The 18,625-nt window shown below is 35.4% G+C and overlaps 1 protein-coding gene across 1 annotated transcript in view; it reads right to left on the bottom strand.

The window, feature by feature from the left end:
* The window catches only part of LOC149803139 (BAI1-associated protein 3-like), a 349,073-nt gene extending 333,936 nt beyond the window's left edge, over window positions 1-15,137 (bottom strand). Inside the window, exons 1-2 of the mRNA XM_089953890.1 lie at window positions 15,132-15,137; window positions 14,539-14,622 (exon numbers count right to left, since the gene is read on the bottom strand). Of these exons, the coding sequence (XP_089810016.1) occupies window positions 14,539-14,622; window positions 15,132-15,137 (90 nt within the window). The remainder of the gene's footprint in view (window positions 1-14,538; window positions 14,623-15,131) is intronic.
* Window positions 15,138-18,625: the final 3,488 nt, after the last annotated feature.

Here is an 18,625-nt window from a genome sequence, read left to right on the forward strand (position 1 = left end):
GCCACCCAAAATTCGCCCGTGGTCTGAATCCGATTTTGTGTCTGGATTTTAGACTTTTTGGTCTCAGATCTAAGGCAGACTGGTATGAACTGCAGACAGACAGATGAACTTTTGCAAAAAGTAGGATTAGATGGGCATTTGGAATAAAGAGTGGTCTCGATACAAAAATAATGGGTCCATTAAGCAAAAAAAAAAGAACTCCTGCTTTTACCCTTCTGCTCATGAAAGAGCCAAAAAGCCAATGAAAAGCAATGTTTTTAACACAACTAGGCATTAGGTTATTGCAAAATCACCAATAAGCTGATGTATTAGGATGTATTCAGAAATAGCTTTCAAAATGTGTTTCCTACTTGATTTTCAGGCAAAAATGACAAAAACCTCCAAACCTTCATGTGTTACATGTATAAATTATCAGATGCATAAAGCTCTCCATCTTTATAACCCTGTTCATGGAAGATGTAAAAGAAACCTACATAGTTTAGTGAGGAACTGACTGCTTCAATATGTCTGTGTCGTGACTGTAGATTAAAAGATAAAATTGATATTTTAATGATGCAAAATCATATTATAATTAGCCCTCAAATGAAATAAGTTTAATGATAAAACTAGATTTGACCAATTTCACTGGATCAATAGTGAGCTATATAGCAAGGGTCTTTATAATAAATGGCCTTAATAAACCTTATAATATAGAAACCACTGTATATACATTATACTTGTATACCAACCACTTTTAAAATGGAAGTTTTAAAAAACAACTCCCTTGCTTATATAACTTAATGGTCAAAACCTATATAAACTCCCAAGCTTTCTATAATGTCTATGTAAACTCCAAAGCTTTCTATCATGTTGATGTTAACTCCCAAGCTTTTTATCATGTCTATGTAAACTCCCAAGCTTTCTATCATGTCTATGAAAACTCCCAGGCTTTCTATCATGTCTATGTCAACTCCCAATCATTCTATCATGTCTATGTTAACTCCCAAGCTTTCAATCATGTCTATGTAAACTCCCAAGCTATCTATCATGTCTATGTAAACTCCCAAGCTTTATATCATGTCTATGTAATCTCCAAAGCATTCTATCATGTCTATGAAAACTCCCAAGCTTTATATCATGTCTATGTCAACTTCCAAGCTTTCTATCATGTCTATGTAAACTCCCAAGCTTTATATCATGTCTATGAAAACTCCCAGGCTTTCTATCATTTCCATGTCAACTCCCAAGCTTTATATCATGTCTATGAAAACTCCCAGGCTTTCTATCATTTCCATGTCAACTCCCAATCTTTATATCATGTCTATGTTAACTCTCAAGCTTTCTATCATGTCTATGTAATCTCCAAAGCATTTTATCATGTCTAAGAAAACTCCCAAGCTTTATATCATGTCTATGTCAACTCCCAAGCTTTCAATCATGTCTATGTCAACTTCCAAGCTTTCTATCATGTCTATGTCAACTCCCAAGCTTTCTATCATGTCTATGTAAACTCCCAAGCTTTCTATCATGTCTATGTAAACTCCCAAGCTTTCTATCATGTCTATGTCAACTCCCAAGCTTTCTATGTCTATGTAAACTCCCAATCATTCTGTCATGTCTATGTAATCTCCCAAGCTTTCTATCATGTGTATGAAAACTCCCAAGCTTTCTATCATGTCTATGTAATCTCCAAAGCATTTTATCATGTCTAAGAAAACTCCCAAGCTTTATATCATGTCTATGTCAACTCCCAAGCTTTCAATCATGTCTATGTCAACTTCCAAGCTTTCTATCATGTCTATGTCAACTTCCAAGCTTTCTATCATGTCTATGTAAACTCCCAAGCTTTCTATCATGTCTATGTAAACTCCCAAGCTTTCTATCATGTCTATGTCAACTCCCAAGCTTTCTATCATGTCTATGTAAACTCCCAAGCTTTCTATCATGTCTATGTAAACTCCCAAGCTTTCTATCATGTCTATGTCAACTCCCAAGCTTTCTATGTCTATGTAAACTCCCAATCATTCTGTCATGTCTATGTAATCTCCCAAGCTTTCTATCATGTGTATGAAAACTCCCAAGCTTTCTATCATGTATATGTCAACTTCCAAGCTTTCTATCATGTCTATGAAAAATCACAAGCTTTATCTCATGTCTATGTCAACTCCCAAGCTTTCTATCATGTCTATGTAAACTCCCAAGCTTTCTATCATGTCTATGAAAACTCCCAGGCTTTATATCATGTCTATGAAAACTCCCAAACTTTCCATCATGTCTATGTGAACTCCCGAGCTTTATATCATGTCTATGTCAATTCCCAAGCTTTCTATCATGTCTATGTCAACTCCCAAGCTTTATATAATGTCTATGAAAACTCTCAAGCTTTCTATCATGTCCTTTCAACATATTTTACTGAAGCCTAGTCTTTCCAAGGATGAAGTTATAATTAATATGCATATGTTTATCGTATAAATGAACTTATCCAACAACTTAATGAAAATAAAAAGGAAAATAAAAGATTTTTAAAATTTTGCTGAAATTGGATTAAAAAAAGGTCTCCAGAGAGGTATCAAGCTGAGTCAACCAGATTCAAGATCATCTCAATAATGTGTGCAGATCTCACTTAGCACAGAGCTTGCCAAAGATTTTGATGTAATAAGCTTACATACCAAGTTAGAGAAAATCTGATTTAAGTTTCCAGAGAGATATCAAGCTCAAAATATGTGTAGATCTCATAATTAATTAATTCAACAATTTGCAAAGAAATAAACCAAATATACAATTTGAATTGCCTTTCATTTAAATATAATATAACACATAATTTTTTGGGAAAAAAAATTGAAAATATTGCATACCCATTTAATTATTGTCCAGTGATTCAATAGATTTGGAAATCCTTTATTCAAACTTGTCAACTTTTCAAAAGCCAAGTAAGATGTCTGAATTTAAAAAAGTAAGGACATTGGGACCTAAAATTGGCCGGTTTTTTCACAGTATAATTAAGCATCATGTTTACTAAATATTGACCGATCTTATGGCTTCAATACACATCAAATTCTCAAGGAATGTGGCATTTCTCCCTGTGGCATACTTTATTTTCCCCCCAATGTACTATCTTGTCATATTCTAGCCTACTGGGACCAAACTGCACAACAGCTAAAGGTTATACTTAAATAAACAAGAAAGAAAGCCAGTATGACTAAATTAACAGTAATAATCTTAATCACTGCAATTATCTTGTGAAAAGAACAGCCCCTCTGACATACTTCAAAGACACCATGTTCTACAGTGTATGTTAATAGCACCAGCAAGTGATTGGCAAATAAAAGATGCTATATTTTGCTGTAACTAACGATGCCTGAAGTGTGTGTGTGAATTAACAGTTTAAATAAAGTCTCCAGCCAATGAGACAATGTACATGTGGCAACTATGTTTCCCCCCTTTTATATCCCACTTGTTTCCTTAGGGACACCTTGTAAGACATTTAACACTGTTTACTAAATAACATTCATTCTGAATAAGTGGGGGGGGGGGGGCACATCTGCTGCATGGTATGTTTGTATTTTTTTTCATTACTTCTTTCAATTTAATGATGTCAGTTAATAATCATATATATATATATATATATATATATATATATATATATATATATATATAGTACAATAATGCCAGGTGTTTACTTATGTACCAGTAAGTTTCTTTAAGAAAAGAGATGCTATTTTCGTTGTATAGAAAATTACACTGGTCAGCCTGGTGTCAGGGTAATTTGACTGGATGGGTCATCATGCTACATATCTGTGGCATAATGCCTCAGTGCTGGACATCACTATAAACTGCCACGCTGCAGACATCGTAGCAATATGACTGAATTTTTTTTAAAGCTACATTAAAAATCCAAATTACACACACACACACACACACACACAGAGCATTAACAGTGATCATTCTTGGGATTGAAACCATTTGCTGAGAATTTTGTTGTTGTGCTATATTTTGTTGTGGTTTATTTTTTCATTTCAGTATTATTGTAGCGGTAAAATAAATAATAAATTTCCATAAATAATGTTCAAATTTCACATTCTATTAACTGAAGAAATAATTCTTTGTGGTGCGGTGTTAATTATTTCATCACAACAATATATATTGGTGGTAAAAAAGAACATGGCTTCTGTGGATTGCATATGATACATATTTTAAGTAGGATTTTTTTTGAGAAACGAAACCAACAGACATAATGTAATAATTGAGAGTTCTCTGCAAAAATCAGGAGATATTACGAGATCTGGAGGTAGGCATAGAACGACCCCAAAATCAGGTGGTTTTTTTTCTCTCATTGTGAGGAGTTGACAGGTATGCTTTATTATTGCATGGATTAAGAATTATATACCAAATATCATGGTTTAAAAAAAATATGTTTTCTTTATAAATAAAGTTCGGTGACCTAGATAATTTTTTTATTGCAAAATATATATGTATATGGGCAACTTGGTTTAGAAATCAATTTTACAAGTTACTACAGTGTCATTTTATACCACAAAATACTGGACAAATATCTAGCAAAGCTGTGTAATAAAAAGTACATTTTAAGAATACCCATTTTTGTAATACCTTCAACATGTTGTAGAATACTACAGCCAAATGTTGTACCTCCTACTGAGTACTGTACTTTTACACAATATTTCCCAGAAAAGCACTATATCTATGTTGACGAGAAAAAGCATACGTACATTTGTATGTCTGACCATGCGAACATCTGTGTGTGTGTGTCTGTGTGTGTGTGTGTGTGTGTGTGTGAGAGAGGGAGAGGGACAGAGAGAGTGTTTGTCTTTATATCTATTAATACAGATTGTGTAAACTAGGAATCTGGACTTCTCAAAAATAATGTGTAACACCCAAAACTCTGTCAGGTGGTGTTAAGGAAATCTGTAAAATCCTGACATTTGAAATGTCAATAAAAGAAAAAATTTAACTCAACATCTAGGTGATAATGTACACGAGTATTTAACAAGCTGTCTCAAACTCTGATCACAGAGTTACACAAGTGTTGACAAATTAACCCAAATCACCTCAGTAATAGGTGTTGATCTCTCTCATCATCGTACTCATCAAAATTCTTGATGATAACACCTACAGCCATGCTGGATCAAAACCCTATGAAAAATAGTCGTTGTTTAAAATAACAAATTTCCCCAATGATCAACTGATGAATTATGACAATGCCACTCCCAATTTTAACAGGTCCTGGAAAGCAGAGGGGCCTGGGAGGAGAACATCAGTAAGCAAGCCAATCCCCACTTCATTCCCCACATTTAATAATAATAATAATAGTAATAATAATATATGCTTAGTACAGCATCTAATCTTTAGAAGCTCTAAGCGCTTTACAATATTAGATAACACATAAAAACATATAATGGCAAGATTACAAAAACATCATGAAATTACAAAACAAAAACACTGACAATAATTAAGGAAGTAAACGTTACTAAATCTTTATGTCTTTTCTTGTAATTGAAATAGGTGAGTTTTAAGAGTGCTCTTGAATAAATGGGTAGTGTGACATCTTAATGACCCTCACACAAAGAAGTTTCCATTTCCTGGTGCCTTTTGTAACAAGAACATTAAAAAAAATTAACAAGACTCTGCTTTAACTATATTGTAACCAGAACATGTTTCAACAATGTAATGTTTAAACAATGATGCTGCTGTTCCTTCAATAAGCTTCTTCAATCTTAAAGAAAACGTTGTTGTAAATGAATCCATGAATATGCCTCATTCTTGTTTCCAATGGCAAATCATCAACTTAGGCAATTAGCTGCCAAGTTTAACAACTGATCTGCTTCAAATAAAGGATCATCCTGAATAGAAAACCAATTAATCTCAAGGGCAGTAATGTTCATCAATCTTTGATTTACACTGGATTCCCTATCTATAGCAATGAAGCATCAAACAATTATCAAAGTCTTGCCATTAAGTTTGACAAGGACTTCAAGTACAATTGCTCATCTTGGTCTGCAAAAGATATTGCATCTTTGCTTAACAAAATTATGAATATAACATATTTAGTTCTTAAAACATTTGCTTGGTCACAATGCCTTTGACAATATGAAGAAGCATAGTTGCTGAGAAGGAAGAAATTGTAGAATCACACTGGTGCAAAGGGTATAATTTTCTGTTACCAACAGTGAATTTGACGTTTCAAGAATAAGTTTAAACAACGTGCCAGGAACAAGTTAATACAATTCTCAAAAGCTGACAAACACAGATGCTTGGAAAAGGTTTTTGTTACCCTTGTCTAAGTGAAGTAGACCATATTGTCTTTTACAGGTCTGAAGAGGGAAGGTTGGAGCCAAGCATTAAAAAGCTTCAAGATCTAAGAAAAATCTCTTGAATTCCATTAATCAGTTGAGAATCATAAAAACTGGTACCAGCAAAATGGGTGGCTAAGCCAGATTTATTGTCAGGATTAAATGAGGAACAAACTATGCCCAGTGATCATAAAAAGAATGTAGTGGGTTTTCATGACTATCTGTGCAGCAAAATGGGACCCCATCAATGCATACACTAGATCAGAGTGGGGATTACTGGAGTAAGCCAGAAGCCCAGCATGTATAAAATAGCATCTTCACCCTTACTAAAGAGGCATTCTTTAGAGAAAAACAAAATCATGTGATACAGATAATATAATACCAGCTGTTCACCATCCATGAGTTGTTGTTGTTATAAGGTTTAACACCACTGTTCAGTACAAGATAGGCTATACATGGCAGCCAGTATAAATGATGGAAGAAGAACACGGGAAAAGTCTGGATAGAACCACCGACCCATGAGAAGCTATTGGCAAGCTTTCTCATATACCCACATTGGCCGGAAACTCGAACTCATGCAGACAGAGATGAGATAGCAATGATCTATAACGGTGAGTGCTTTAGACCACTCGGCCACACGGGGGCCCCACTACTTGTTGTATTTTAACCCATTTTTGTTGGCTGTAACACATCATAAAAGGGTGAAAACATCATTGGGAAGGTAACTTTATACATGCTCAGCCTCTGACTTACTTTAATAATTTCTTGTCAGCCTTTGGCTACCATTTATAAAGAAAGACTACAAAAACACTCCAATTTGAAACAGTCATTTCATTTAAAATTGCTTGAACAAAGTTCTTGTTTGTTATTTATTTCTCATATTAGTAGAATTTGTGAAAATTCTTAGTTGAGGACCAATCCAATGCTCAATGAATTTCATGAAAGGAACAACCTTTCCTATGGGCTGCTGATGCAAAAGCTGAGCAATATGAAACAGCTTTAAAATAATGCATATCAATTCCTGATAGTTGTTACTATGCACCACTCATAACCACCTAATGCTAAATGTGCTACTTGTACTTGCTCAAAATTACGCACAACCACAATTAACTACCCACATTTCCAAGAACTACAGTTCTAACAAAGTAATGTAATGGCGCTTGACCTACACATACTATGAATATTTATGGTAATCAATGCTAGTGCATTTGCTGCTGCATCTTGAAACTGCTAAGAGAGCGACCATTTTAAAAGAAAGCAATTTATAATCTACATTCTGTAGTGGAAACAAATTACTTAAAACCTCTCGTACACTTTGTAAGTAAGAGTGGTTTAGAACACCAGTTCTGACCAAGTATTTGTACATAACAGAACAGACTTGTGTCTACATACAGCACCATTTGACTTCCCAAGAGATACAGATACCTTTATTATAACACAAATATTTCTTCATTGCACTATAGAAGTTGTTTTTCCTGACATAATGCCAAATGTTCCACCACTTTAATGCCAAGTGATACTGCTTTTTTGTGTCTCTTCCCCTGGGACAAAATGACAAATTCTATCTCTGGAGTGTGGGAGTAAAGCAGGTCCTTGTATCAAGAAAGCTTGCCAGGAATATCAAGAATACATGCTATGAGTAAAGGGAACCAGCGCTCTGATGGCCAACATGGAATTACCATTACTATCATAATTATTCCCATTAAGCTGAAAGGAGGGAAAATGTAAGAGTGATAAATTTATACTTGGAAAGCGTAAAGCATCAAAAGTGCCAAGTCTACCAAGAACATCTATTTTTAACATCCAGTTAGCTGAGACCAAAACAATTCTGGAATAAAAATCAGCTGAAGCATTATCAATTCCTGGTAAGAAGACAGCTGAAATGTAAAGATCTCTTTTGAGGTACCATTCTGAAATGAATTTCAAGAGATCATCCATTTTCCTGAATATCGTATTTTATCCAATTATGTAAAACAACGCACATGACATTGTCTGTTTGAGTACCATCACATTTATTGATTACTAGATTACATAATAATCGCAAGATATGGAAGACAGCTATTTCAAAATAATGTTGATTAATTGGATTCTTAAACTGACCATTGGCCACCAACAGACTGATACAATTCTGTTGAAACAGCATCCCATTTTAGTGTGGATGCATTTTCGTAGAGAACAATGACAACTAGCTTGGGTCTGATAGTTCCCAGACAACCATTTTAACCTGGCCTTACTATACTCTGCCAGGATTATATGTGCATTATGTGCATCATAGTTCTGACCACATGTAAGACCAAAACCTTTGTCTCATTCCAAAAAGCAATATGCATCAGCACTTCTAAAACCGCTTGAAATACATTAAGAAATAAACCAATAAATGATGCAAACTTTGTCTTGACCAAAAAATGATTCAATATTTGTATTTTTCCTTCTTTTTGTATTAAATTTTCCATCTCAGCCTCTGTAAGGAATACTATGAACTGTACTCAATCAATAAGAAATCTGAAAAATGTAATTTTTTTTTGTGGGTGTAAAACTAAGTTGAACTATGCAATATTTACCTATTGCTACTGCATAGCTTTTACTTTATTTTGTGTTGAAAATAACTCATCTGTTGGCTGTGAATACATTCACCCACAGAGTAGAGAATTGTCACCTTTCAAGTCCATGCATAGAACAGTAACTTTATTCACTGATTTCAGCCACTTTTGTATCCAATTTGGGTGGGTATGTCACTGGGCCAGGAAAGGGTATGAAACTTACAGCTAGAAGCTGCTACCATGAGTTGCACTGTAGAAAGGAGAGAACAAACCACCCCCTACATTGAGTAGCAAAGTCTTGGCCCTTGCAACATCCTTTGAGAGATCTCCTTAATCATACCCATGTGAGGAGGCGACAAGATATCTGGTCAAGAGTTTGCTCCAAGATGTTTTGCTAAACTGGAAAGAATTTCAGTCACCAGAACCCGAAGGTTTGGGACACAGGTCACTAGGCAAAACTCTGCAAACATTATTTACTGTTTTATCAAAAGACCAGCACTCTTCTTCTTCTAACACCTTTACTGATGGGTGAGAGGGGGCAGGGGACCTGAAGGGAAGGGATACAACATCGGCCTGTTTTATATCAAGCTCTAGCACACTGATGAAGATAGAAAGGATGTCTTCATCCCATTCTCCAATGGAGGCAGGACTACATGATCCAATGTCTCCCTGTTGTGGGGAAGACTTGAGGGAAAGAGAAACTTGAACCAGTCTTTACTCCCTCACAGCTAACTGGCTATATTTAGCATTAGACTCAGCAGGTGGGTTTGAGCAACTCTTCACCCACATAAAGTGTTTGGTGTTAGAAGTTCCAAGCCCTTGCTCTTTTTGACCTAACTTCACAAGACAATACATGTCCATGGACCACAGCAACAACCTAACCAACATGTGACTAAGGTCCAGAAGTCCATGGCTATGTTAGGAAAGGGCCAATTGCTTCCCTGCAGCAAAATGCCCCACATCCCATAGGGATTTAGAGGGAAAATAAAGGAAGGAAGATGTCAATGCAATCCTCTTGCCTAATTTGACATCTGCAAGCCAACTCTTAAATCCTCCTATGAGATGAAACTAATAGTAGAGAGATGGGGGACTCTACCTGATCCCTATCCCCGTACCATAGGAGCTCTAATTACCAGTGCCCAGTGTCTGGTATCCTGTGCCCAATGACTATTAATTAGACACAAACTGGTCCGACAATTCAGATCTGTAGGAATATCCTTCCCTAGACCTGACAGACTTAGATATTAGCTCTCCCTTTACTGTTACTGGGCGTCTCAATCCCCTCACCAACAATGGGCCCTGGGGATTAAACGGGTGCTACTTCCCACTTTTGGAAAGGCTGAAAAAAAGACTTTATACAAAAAACTTCTATGTAACTAAAAGTAAACACAAGATAGTGCATAAAGCTGGACTAAGTCCATGCTAATATGATAATTTCATTCAGAAGTCACCGTACTATCAGTGTTTTGGGGCCCCAAGTGGCCGAGTGGTCTAAAGCGCTCTCCGTTATGGATCACTGCCATCTCACCTCTGTCTATGTGGGTTTGAGTCTAGCATTTGGCCTATGTGGGTATGTGAGAAAGCTTGCCAGTAGCTTCTCATGGATCGGTGATTCTTCCCAGGGTTTTCCCGGGTTCTTCCTCCACCATTAATAATGGCCGCCATGCATAGTCTATCATGTGCTGAAAAATGGCATTAAACCCCACAACAACAACAACAACAACTATCAGTGTTTTCACTATGTTTAAATGCATGAAAGGAAGCACAATGCTTAGCTCAGTATAGGAAAATACAAGATAATCAAGTCAATCAAGCTTTAAAAAAATTTAGGGATGACTAAATTAGCCCCCCAAAAAGTTGGTACATTTGCTGATAAAAGATGGTATAAATCAAGGATAGCTATCTGAAAACTGAAAACTGCTCAATAATAAAACATGTGATATGAAGGTAATACAATAATAGGAATCAAGGCAAGACTACAACTGATGTAAAGGACAAGGAAAATTAAACGAAATACCCACCCCAGTAAAAAAAAAAAAATGCACAACCAAATGCCATGTGCAAGTGGGAAAAAAGAATGCAAAGCCATACATAACATGTACAGGGAAAATGTTAAAAACTCTCAAGTGAGCTTAAATTAACAATGAAAAACTCAATCATGGGTATAATCCAAACATTCATGAAGAATATGCACACGTGAGATATAGTAGTTTCACTTGTAACCCACAATGCAAAGGCAAAGACGTATGCAATTAAGACAATATCTTTGTGCCTTATAGAGACTCACCCTTACTATGCAGCTGAATCTCTTTTTCTTTCTGTGTCCTCAACTTTATGATACACATTCCTTGGACACTCTAACGAGAAATACTTATCCACTCACCTTATCCACTCCCCACAGCTAAAATTCTGGCTCTCTTCAGAACTTTGACTAATTTTGTGAGGGGAATTTATTAAAACCTTTAATTCCATCTGGGAACAGACTCACCCTTGTTTAGCTTAGCCAGGATTACTTTCTCTAACCACCAAAATTTTTAACACTCCCATCATAGTCAGAATAATCTTTTCTAGTATGTTTCATTCATTACTATTCTGGAAAATATCATTTTATGACACCTGCTTCAAATGGCCCAAGATTTACCAAAACTTTTGTCTCAACTGTGTCATTCTCTGCAATGTGACCTTACAGTCACATATCTGTTTGGACTGTTATCAAATGGAATCTAATTAAAATCTGATTCATGCCCCAAACAGTACAGATCCCGTAGCTTGCAGTCAGCGATTTATTGCAAGTCTAACCCATATGTCATATTTACTGTTTACATGTCACACTGACCACAACAGAATGTACTGCAAAATTACCTCTACAAAATTGTTCACCATTACAGACATATAGACAAACAGCAACCCAGTCTGTTAAAATTTCATGACTAGGTTAAAGCTGTTAAATTGAAGTAATAATGCTCACAGTGATGTTCAAAAATAAAGAATAAATATTATATTAAGTCCACTAAACATTCAGATCAAGACAAAGCTCTTGATCATTTCATTGCACATTTTTCGGTTAATTATGCTAAGCCATTTTATTTCTCAATAGTTTTCCAAACTTTGCAAGTAAATATAAACACTTTTTACAGCCTCTCGACAATATCCATCTGATACTTAGGCCGTATCTATCAGTCAAAATAATCATTAGAACTGAATTTATATCAAAACACAGCATGTCAAAGTCTTCAAATGATCAAGAGATCCCTCACTTTAAATCCTCTTAGTATAATATTGTCCTTCATTGATCGTAATTCAACTCTATTGCTACTACTTGTTTTATTTATATTCCACTTTATTTTGGTTCTCGACTAATGAGAACCAATTATAATGTGGCTTTACATCGTTGAATACCCTTTTTTGTGTGGTTTCTTGTACTGTAACATACTGTATATACTCACTTATAAGATGAGCCTAAGTGCAAACATGGAACTTGATTTACCATCACATAATGTGCCAGCAGATCAGGATCTATGTTGCTGGTTGTTCTGATTACTCCTAAGAAACTGCAGACCCAGATCTGCCAATGACAGTAGATCTGGATCTGTGCAGTTTGCATTTAGACTTGACTTTGAGGCAAGTATGATGTGGTACCTATTGGCACTATTACAATCATTCAGTATAATGTTTGATCTTACTAACATTAACCCCTGGAGGTTTTTGTCATTTTTGCCTGAAATTTGAGTAGGAAACACATTTTGAAAGCTGAATACATCCTAATACATCAACTTCCATGTGATTTTCCAATAACCTAATGCCTAGTTGTGTTAGAAACTTGACTATTTGGATCGTGCATGAGCAGAAGGGTAAAAGTTGGAGTTCTTTTTTTTTTTTGTGTGTGTGTGTGCACTTAAAAGACCCATTATTTTCGTATCGAGACCACTCTTTATTCCAAATGCCCATCTTATCCTACGTTTTGCAAAGGTTCATCTGTCTATTTGCAGTTCATACCGGTCTGCCTTAGATCTGAGACCAAAAAGTCTAAAATCCAGACACAAAATCAGATCCGACCACGGGCAAATTTTGGGTAGAAAAAAATCAGGTTAAAAAAATGAGGTTTTTCCCTCTGTATTTTGTAGTGCAACTAGAACTTCCAGATTATTTGCTATCTTTGTTGAGCTACATCTGTCTACCTTTCTATTATACCACCCACTTTTGTGTATCATACATGACCTTGACGCTACAGAGCTCGGCAGTAGGCTACTATCTCCTGCCACGTAAACTCGTCGCCACGGGTTAATGTGTTAAACACAATAGACTGCTGTCGCTCCCATAAACAGCATTCTGATGAGGTTGCTAATGCTGTACTAGCTACCTTAAGTATGGGAACATCCAGCTGTCTAAGCTCATATAATGATGTAGTAAAATGACTTGGTTATATGCCTAATTAACTGTGGCAGTACAGTAAATGTCAATATCATGAACAATTAACAAGAACTGACGCAAATGGTTGGTCAAAGCTACAGTAATTAGCACATGAAATGTACGGAAATGAAAAGATTCCAAATTTTTAAAAATGTAACACATTCATTCAGGTGATAGCAATGATGTAATACCCATTTAAGCCTTAATAAGGACAAGTACACGTCTAATTGGTCAAAATCTTAACAAAATATGCCCTGTAATAAGCAAGTGTTTAGAGCAGAAGCAAGATGTACAAATAGATCTACAATTACCATATATGATGTAATACCTTGCCTTAATAAGCATACAAACCCTTGTTTGGTTGAAACTCACCAAAAAATCTCCAATCACACCTATTTCACTCTCAGCTTAATTTCATAGGAAGGAAGCACCTGCTAAAACCTGTACAGAATGTCTCAATTTTCTGGAAACTTACTATGGATGTCTGATATCTTGTTACCACTTAAACTGACGGATTAAATCAGTCTCAAAACAGAACTAAATTACATGTACTTTATTCAGTGTGACCAAAGACAATCAACCTACAAAGTGGAGAGCTCCATGATGTAAACAGAACTCTATAGAATATACAGACATGTGGTGGGGAACTTGCTTAAAATATGATCATTGGTGATACTGCACTCATTATGATCAGTTTGAAGAAACTTGCCTAAATGATCATTAGTTTGGCACGCAGTGTGGGTATTTACATTATATGTGGCAGGATGAATTGTACTAAGTACAAGGGATGATAATTCCTTCTCCAGTGACAATTACTTTGCACACCTTAAGCATGGATAACTAAAAATCATTTTTGGGCATTTGACATATTATGTTACAAGCCCAATTTTAGATCCAGCAAACAAAAAATGTTAACTTGGGTCCATTTTCCCCTGCATCATCCATGCCAGGCTCAAAAGTCATAATCAGAATTGTTTCTCCTTGTAATACCTAAAATAACAACAGCAACAGCAACCTCCAGGTAATTTTTAATTACAGACAAGTATTAGAATATAATTATTTTTAATTTGGTACCAATTTTGTCCATTTTTGTGGTTTACTACTAATCACAAATTTAAAAGACCCAACAAATAGTGATCCATATGTGGAAATAACAGGACCCTAGCCCCAACTGATTAATGTTAACAGTGACAAAAATGTAACTTTTTGCAAAATTTGGACTATGGCAATTGTTTCCCTCGTAAAACAAATTCACAGTACTGTTGTTAACAAATGTCTCTGACAACAAATATAGAACTGACCTCCTTTTTGCTAAGTTGATGGAGTTTGGTCCTGCTTGTGTACTGGGTGTCAGAGGGCAGAGGTTTGCAGCCATCTTTGTCCTCCTGGAAAAAAGATTTTAAAAAAAAGGAATGGCTATCATTCATTAAAGCAGAGTAAGATCCTTATAGCAATTAGTTTAGTTAATACAAAATGATTTATGATCATTAAACCAATTACTGATTACTGTTTTTAGCTGACTGATAATCTGAAGGTAATTACAGCCCCACACTACAAAGTGCCTGAACATAACATGCCATCTCATAAACGTGGTTATGGACATGGATCCATTATCAAAGGTGAATTTTATTCTTGAAATTCACAACTTGATTTAATCTACCTTAATGTCCTCGGCATGTGTGTGGACAAATAACAGGCCCAGACAGCACTAATGCACTTTATAAAAGGCAATGAGTGAATGAGGGCAAAAGACCTTCACTTCGATTAGCCCAGTCTCTACCTTGGCATTTCATTAGGAATTAATTAAGGTACTTTAATCTGACTGCAGTGGCATTAAATAAACTAAATTATTAAGGTACTTTAATCCAACTGCATTGGCATTAAATAAACTAACTTTCATCTCTGTGCTATAAATATCAAACCATTTATTTTATTATAGTTCACAGTATAATATAATACATAAAAACATGATATCACACAAAACATTCGCAAGCATAATGGCATTATTAATAACCTTGCTTTTAATTTTCCACTAACATAACCATCTATAACACAAGAAACATTCCTGTCATTCATATAAAAAGCTGCATCTTTACAATATTCAAAGTGTTACTTTATGTCCTTAATATGTAATTCATAACAGTGAAAATTCAAATGGTGACTCTCTGTCCTGTGACTTTTGTGATTTTTCCTACAACAACTCTAATCAGTGTCACTGTGATAGACTAAACAAATAAAACAAAACATTTTTTAAAAAAGCCTAACTGGCAAAAAACTAACGACTAATTATCATCAATAACTGATAATTCATATCTCAAATTGTCAACTCATCCCTGTCCATGGATCTTGCATTCATGCTAATCCTTTCTCAGTGATAACATTCTCTAGGATCTCCTATTTTTCTACTATTTAAAAGCATCCTCTCTTCCAAGTCAAAACATGATACAATACAGCATCAACTTCACCAAGTCACTACTACAATGTTCTTGATTTTTCATAGGTTTTTTTAACCAACATGGGTACTATCTTTTGCCATGAGAAACTATTGGTATTTTTGCTGTATTTAAGTTCAAACACATTATTATGGCATCATAGAACATTTTTTCTTCATATTAATCAATTGAGGGGCTGTCATTTTTGGTTATGAAAAGCCATTTTGGGGGGTCTTTTCTCAAAATCTTCTTTGCAAAACATTTGCATCCTTCCATTAAGTAATTATAAAAAGCTATACATTTTTAAATATTCATTCATCATAATATATGTCATTATCAGGGTTCATCTTCCTAAAGATTTTGTGCAATTCATTTCCACATTTTTTTAAGCTTTAGTAATGACACCATATAGTCATTATTGTGATTAAGTGCTGTAAATCAGAACTATGTGCATGCATTCATCCATTCATCCATCCATCCATCCATAACATATGGTTCCAGTCAATATAACTTTGTGAAATTTACAGGTATTTTAAACAACTTCTACATGTACTGTTACAACTTAAGTTACTTTATTATTTATGGTTAATTTTCTACAAAGTTACTATCATGTCATAGCTGGTTCATGCAAAACCATCCAAGTATCAATAAAATATTGTAAAAAAATTCAACTTGTATTGAGTTACACTAGTTTTGCATAAGGAGTTACCAAGTTTCATGAAGAAGTTCCTTGATACCTACAAAACTACCATACCTCAATTAAGTTTGTGGAATTTAACTTAAAATCATGTATTTCACACTCACACAAATCGGAGCAAAAGTAAAATCATCTTCACAAATTAAAATCAGCTCCTTTTTTTCTCTCTGAAAAAATTATATATAACATGCAAATTTGCAAAACAACATCTCCCTTTTGCAACTTGTGCCCTAAATTTGGAACAAGTTTCAAAAGCATGAGCTCTGAAAAATCTTGTAATATATTTAATCGTTCTTTATTTTACAAATTGCTCATGAGACATTTTTGATGAAGTTTATCTTAGAAAAGTTACTTTCTGAAATGAAAGAATAATTATAAAATTCATGCATGTACAAGACATGGGAGCAAACAATTTAAAGAATTTTGCAAGCTGTAAATATTTATCAGTCATGCATATGAAACTGATTCATTTTCACATATGAGCTTGCTTCTTTAGTGAAAAATAAAACATGAAAATGATGCATGCAAAATTAACAATATTACATCCACAACATTGAACTTAATGCTATTATGGAAGCAGCTTGTAGAAAACCAAGTTTCTGAAATGTCATGGAAATATGGAGGAATATTTTGCTGAACAGTAATAGTATCTAAATAAAGAAGTAACTTTAAGAATTATTACTAAGCATATAAAAGTAATGATTGGGGGTTGGGGTAACAGTGGTAAATAGCAAATTAAAGGGAATACATAGGAGTTTATTATGACTGGAGGGAAAGATACTTTATTTCGTAGACCAACTATGTTTTCTATTTGATATTTGGGTACCATCATGAGCATATGCCCATCAATGCAACAAGCTGACCTTCAGTTTAAGGGAAGCTGATGCCATTACGCAACTTCAATATCCTTAAAGTATTTATTAAGGCATCCATAAAACCCATGGAAAAATGTTCATAAGCTACAATGGACAAATTATGCTAATGTTACCAGTCTGGTGGTACAATTACGAATACTTGTCTGAGCAGGTACCATTACATGAACCATCAATTGGTAGACTGTTTCCTATTAAGTGATGACAGATCCAGTTTGGAACCTAGAAACAGCCTCTTGAAATCTGTAATTATAGTTAGCAGCAAGACACCATCATACACCACTCGGGGCTCCTTCAGACCAACAATCAACCACTGATTAGTGTTTTTGACTTGCACAGTAGGGATATCAGTGGTCTGTCATCATCATGTGATACAGCAGTGGCAACAGCACATCCAAATATTGTTCATCTACTAAAGTTTATCATAGACTTTACACCATCACTCGGACCCCGAGTGGCTGAGTGGTCTAAAACACTCACTGTTCCAGATCACTGCCATCTCACCTCAGTCTGCATGGGTTGGAGTCTCTGGCTTGGCTAACGTGGGTACGTGAGAAAGCTAGCCAGTGGCTTCTCGTCGGTTGGTGGTTCTTCCCAGGGTTTTCCAAGGTTCTTCCTCCACCGGTTTTACTGGCTGCCATGTAAAGCCTATCTTGTGCTGAAAAATGGCATTAAACCACAGCAACAACAACATTGTCACTTACCCATGAAGATTATAAAGCTGCCACTCAGAAATAGTCCTAATATCCATTACAAAGAACAGACTGAATATCATGTATACTCGCTTAAGAGTCCAAATGCAAACTGCATAAACCCAGATCTGCTGTCACATAATTCACCAGCAGATCTGGGTCTGTGCAGTTTGTTTGGGGTAATCAGCAGAACAAACAAAACAGACCCTAATGTGTAGGTACATTATGCTATGGCAAACCAGGATCTTTGTAGTTTGCAGTTTGACTCGACTAATAAGTGAGTATATACAGAATATAAGGACTAGTATTCTACCTCCTAGCTTTCTAGGTTGCAGTGACTCTAGAACCATACCATGATAAACAAAGATGACAGCAGACTAGGACAATGACGTTTCTGATGAAAATATTCCCCTAGCTCATTTGCAAAAATGTACATGATGATAATGATGTTAACAATGTGCCCCTTTAACCTGTGTTGCTAGCATTGACAGAGAAAGCAGTGGAAGTGAACATACCTTCACCAAGTCTGAGCTTAAACTCCTGAAGACAAAAACATCATCACAACTGTCATCAGACAGTGAAATGATCAGGAAAATCAACAAAACTGAGAACGGATACAAAAAGCAAAATAAAGAGCTGAAGTAGTAATGAGATCTAAGGCATCAGGAAACCATTTTCAGAAACCAAGAAGGAAA

This window comes from Sinohyriopsis cumingii, chromosome 3 (assembly GCF_028554795.1).
Source record: "Sinohyriopsis cumingii isolate HCF-2022 chromosome 3, ASM2855479v2, whole genome shotgun sequence".
NCBI lineage: Eukaryota > Metazoa > Mollusca > Bivalvia > Unionida > Unionidae > Sinohyriopsis > Sinohyriopsis cumingii.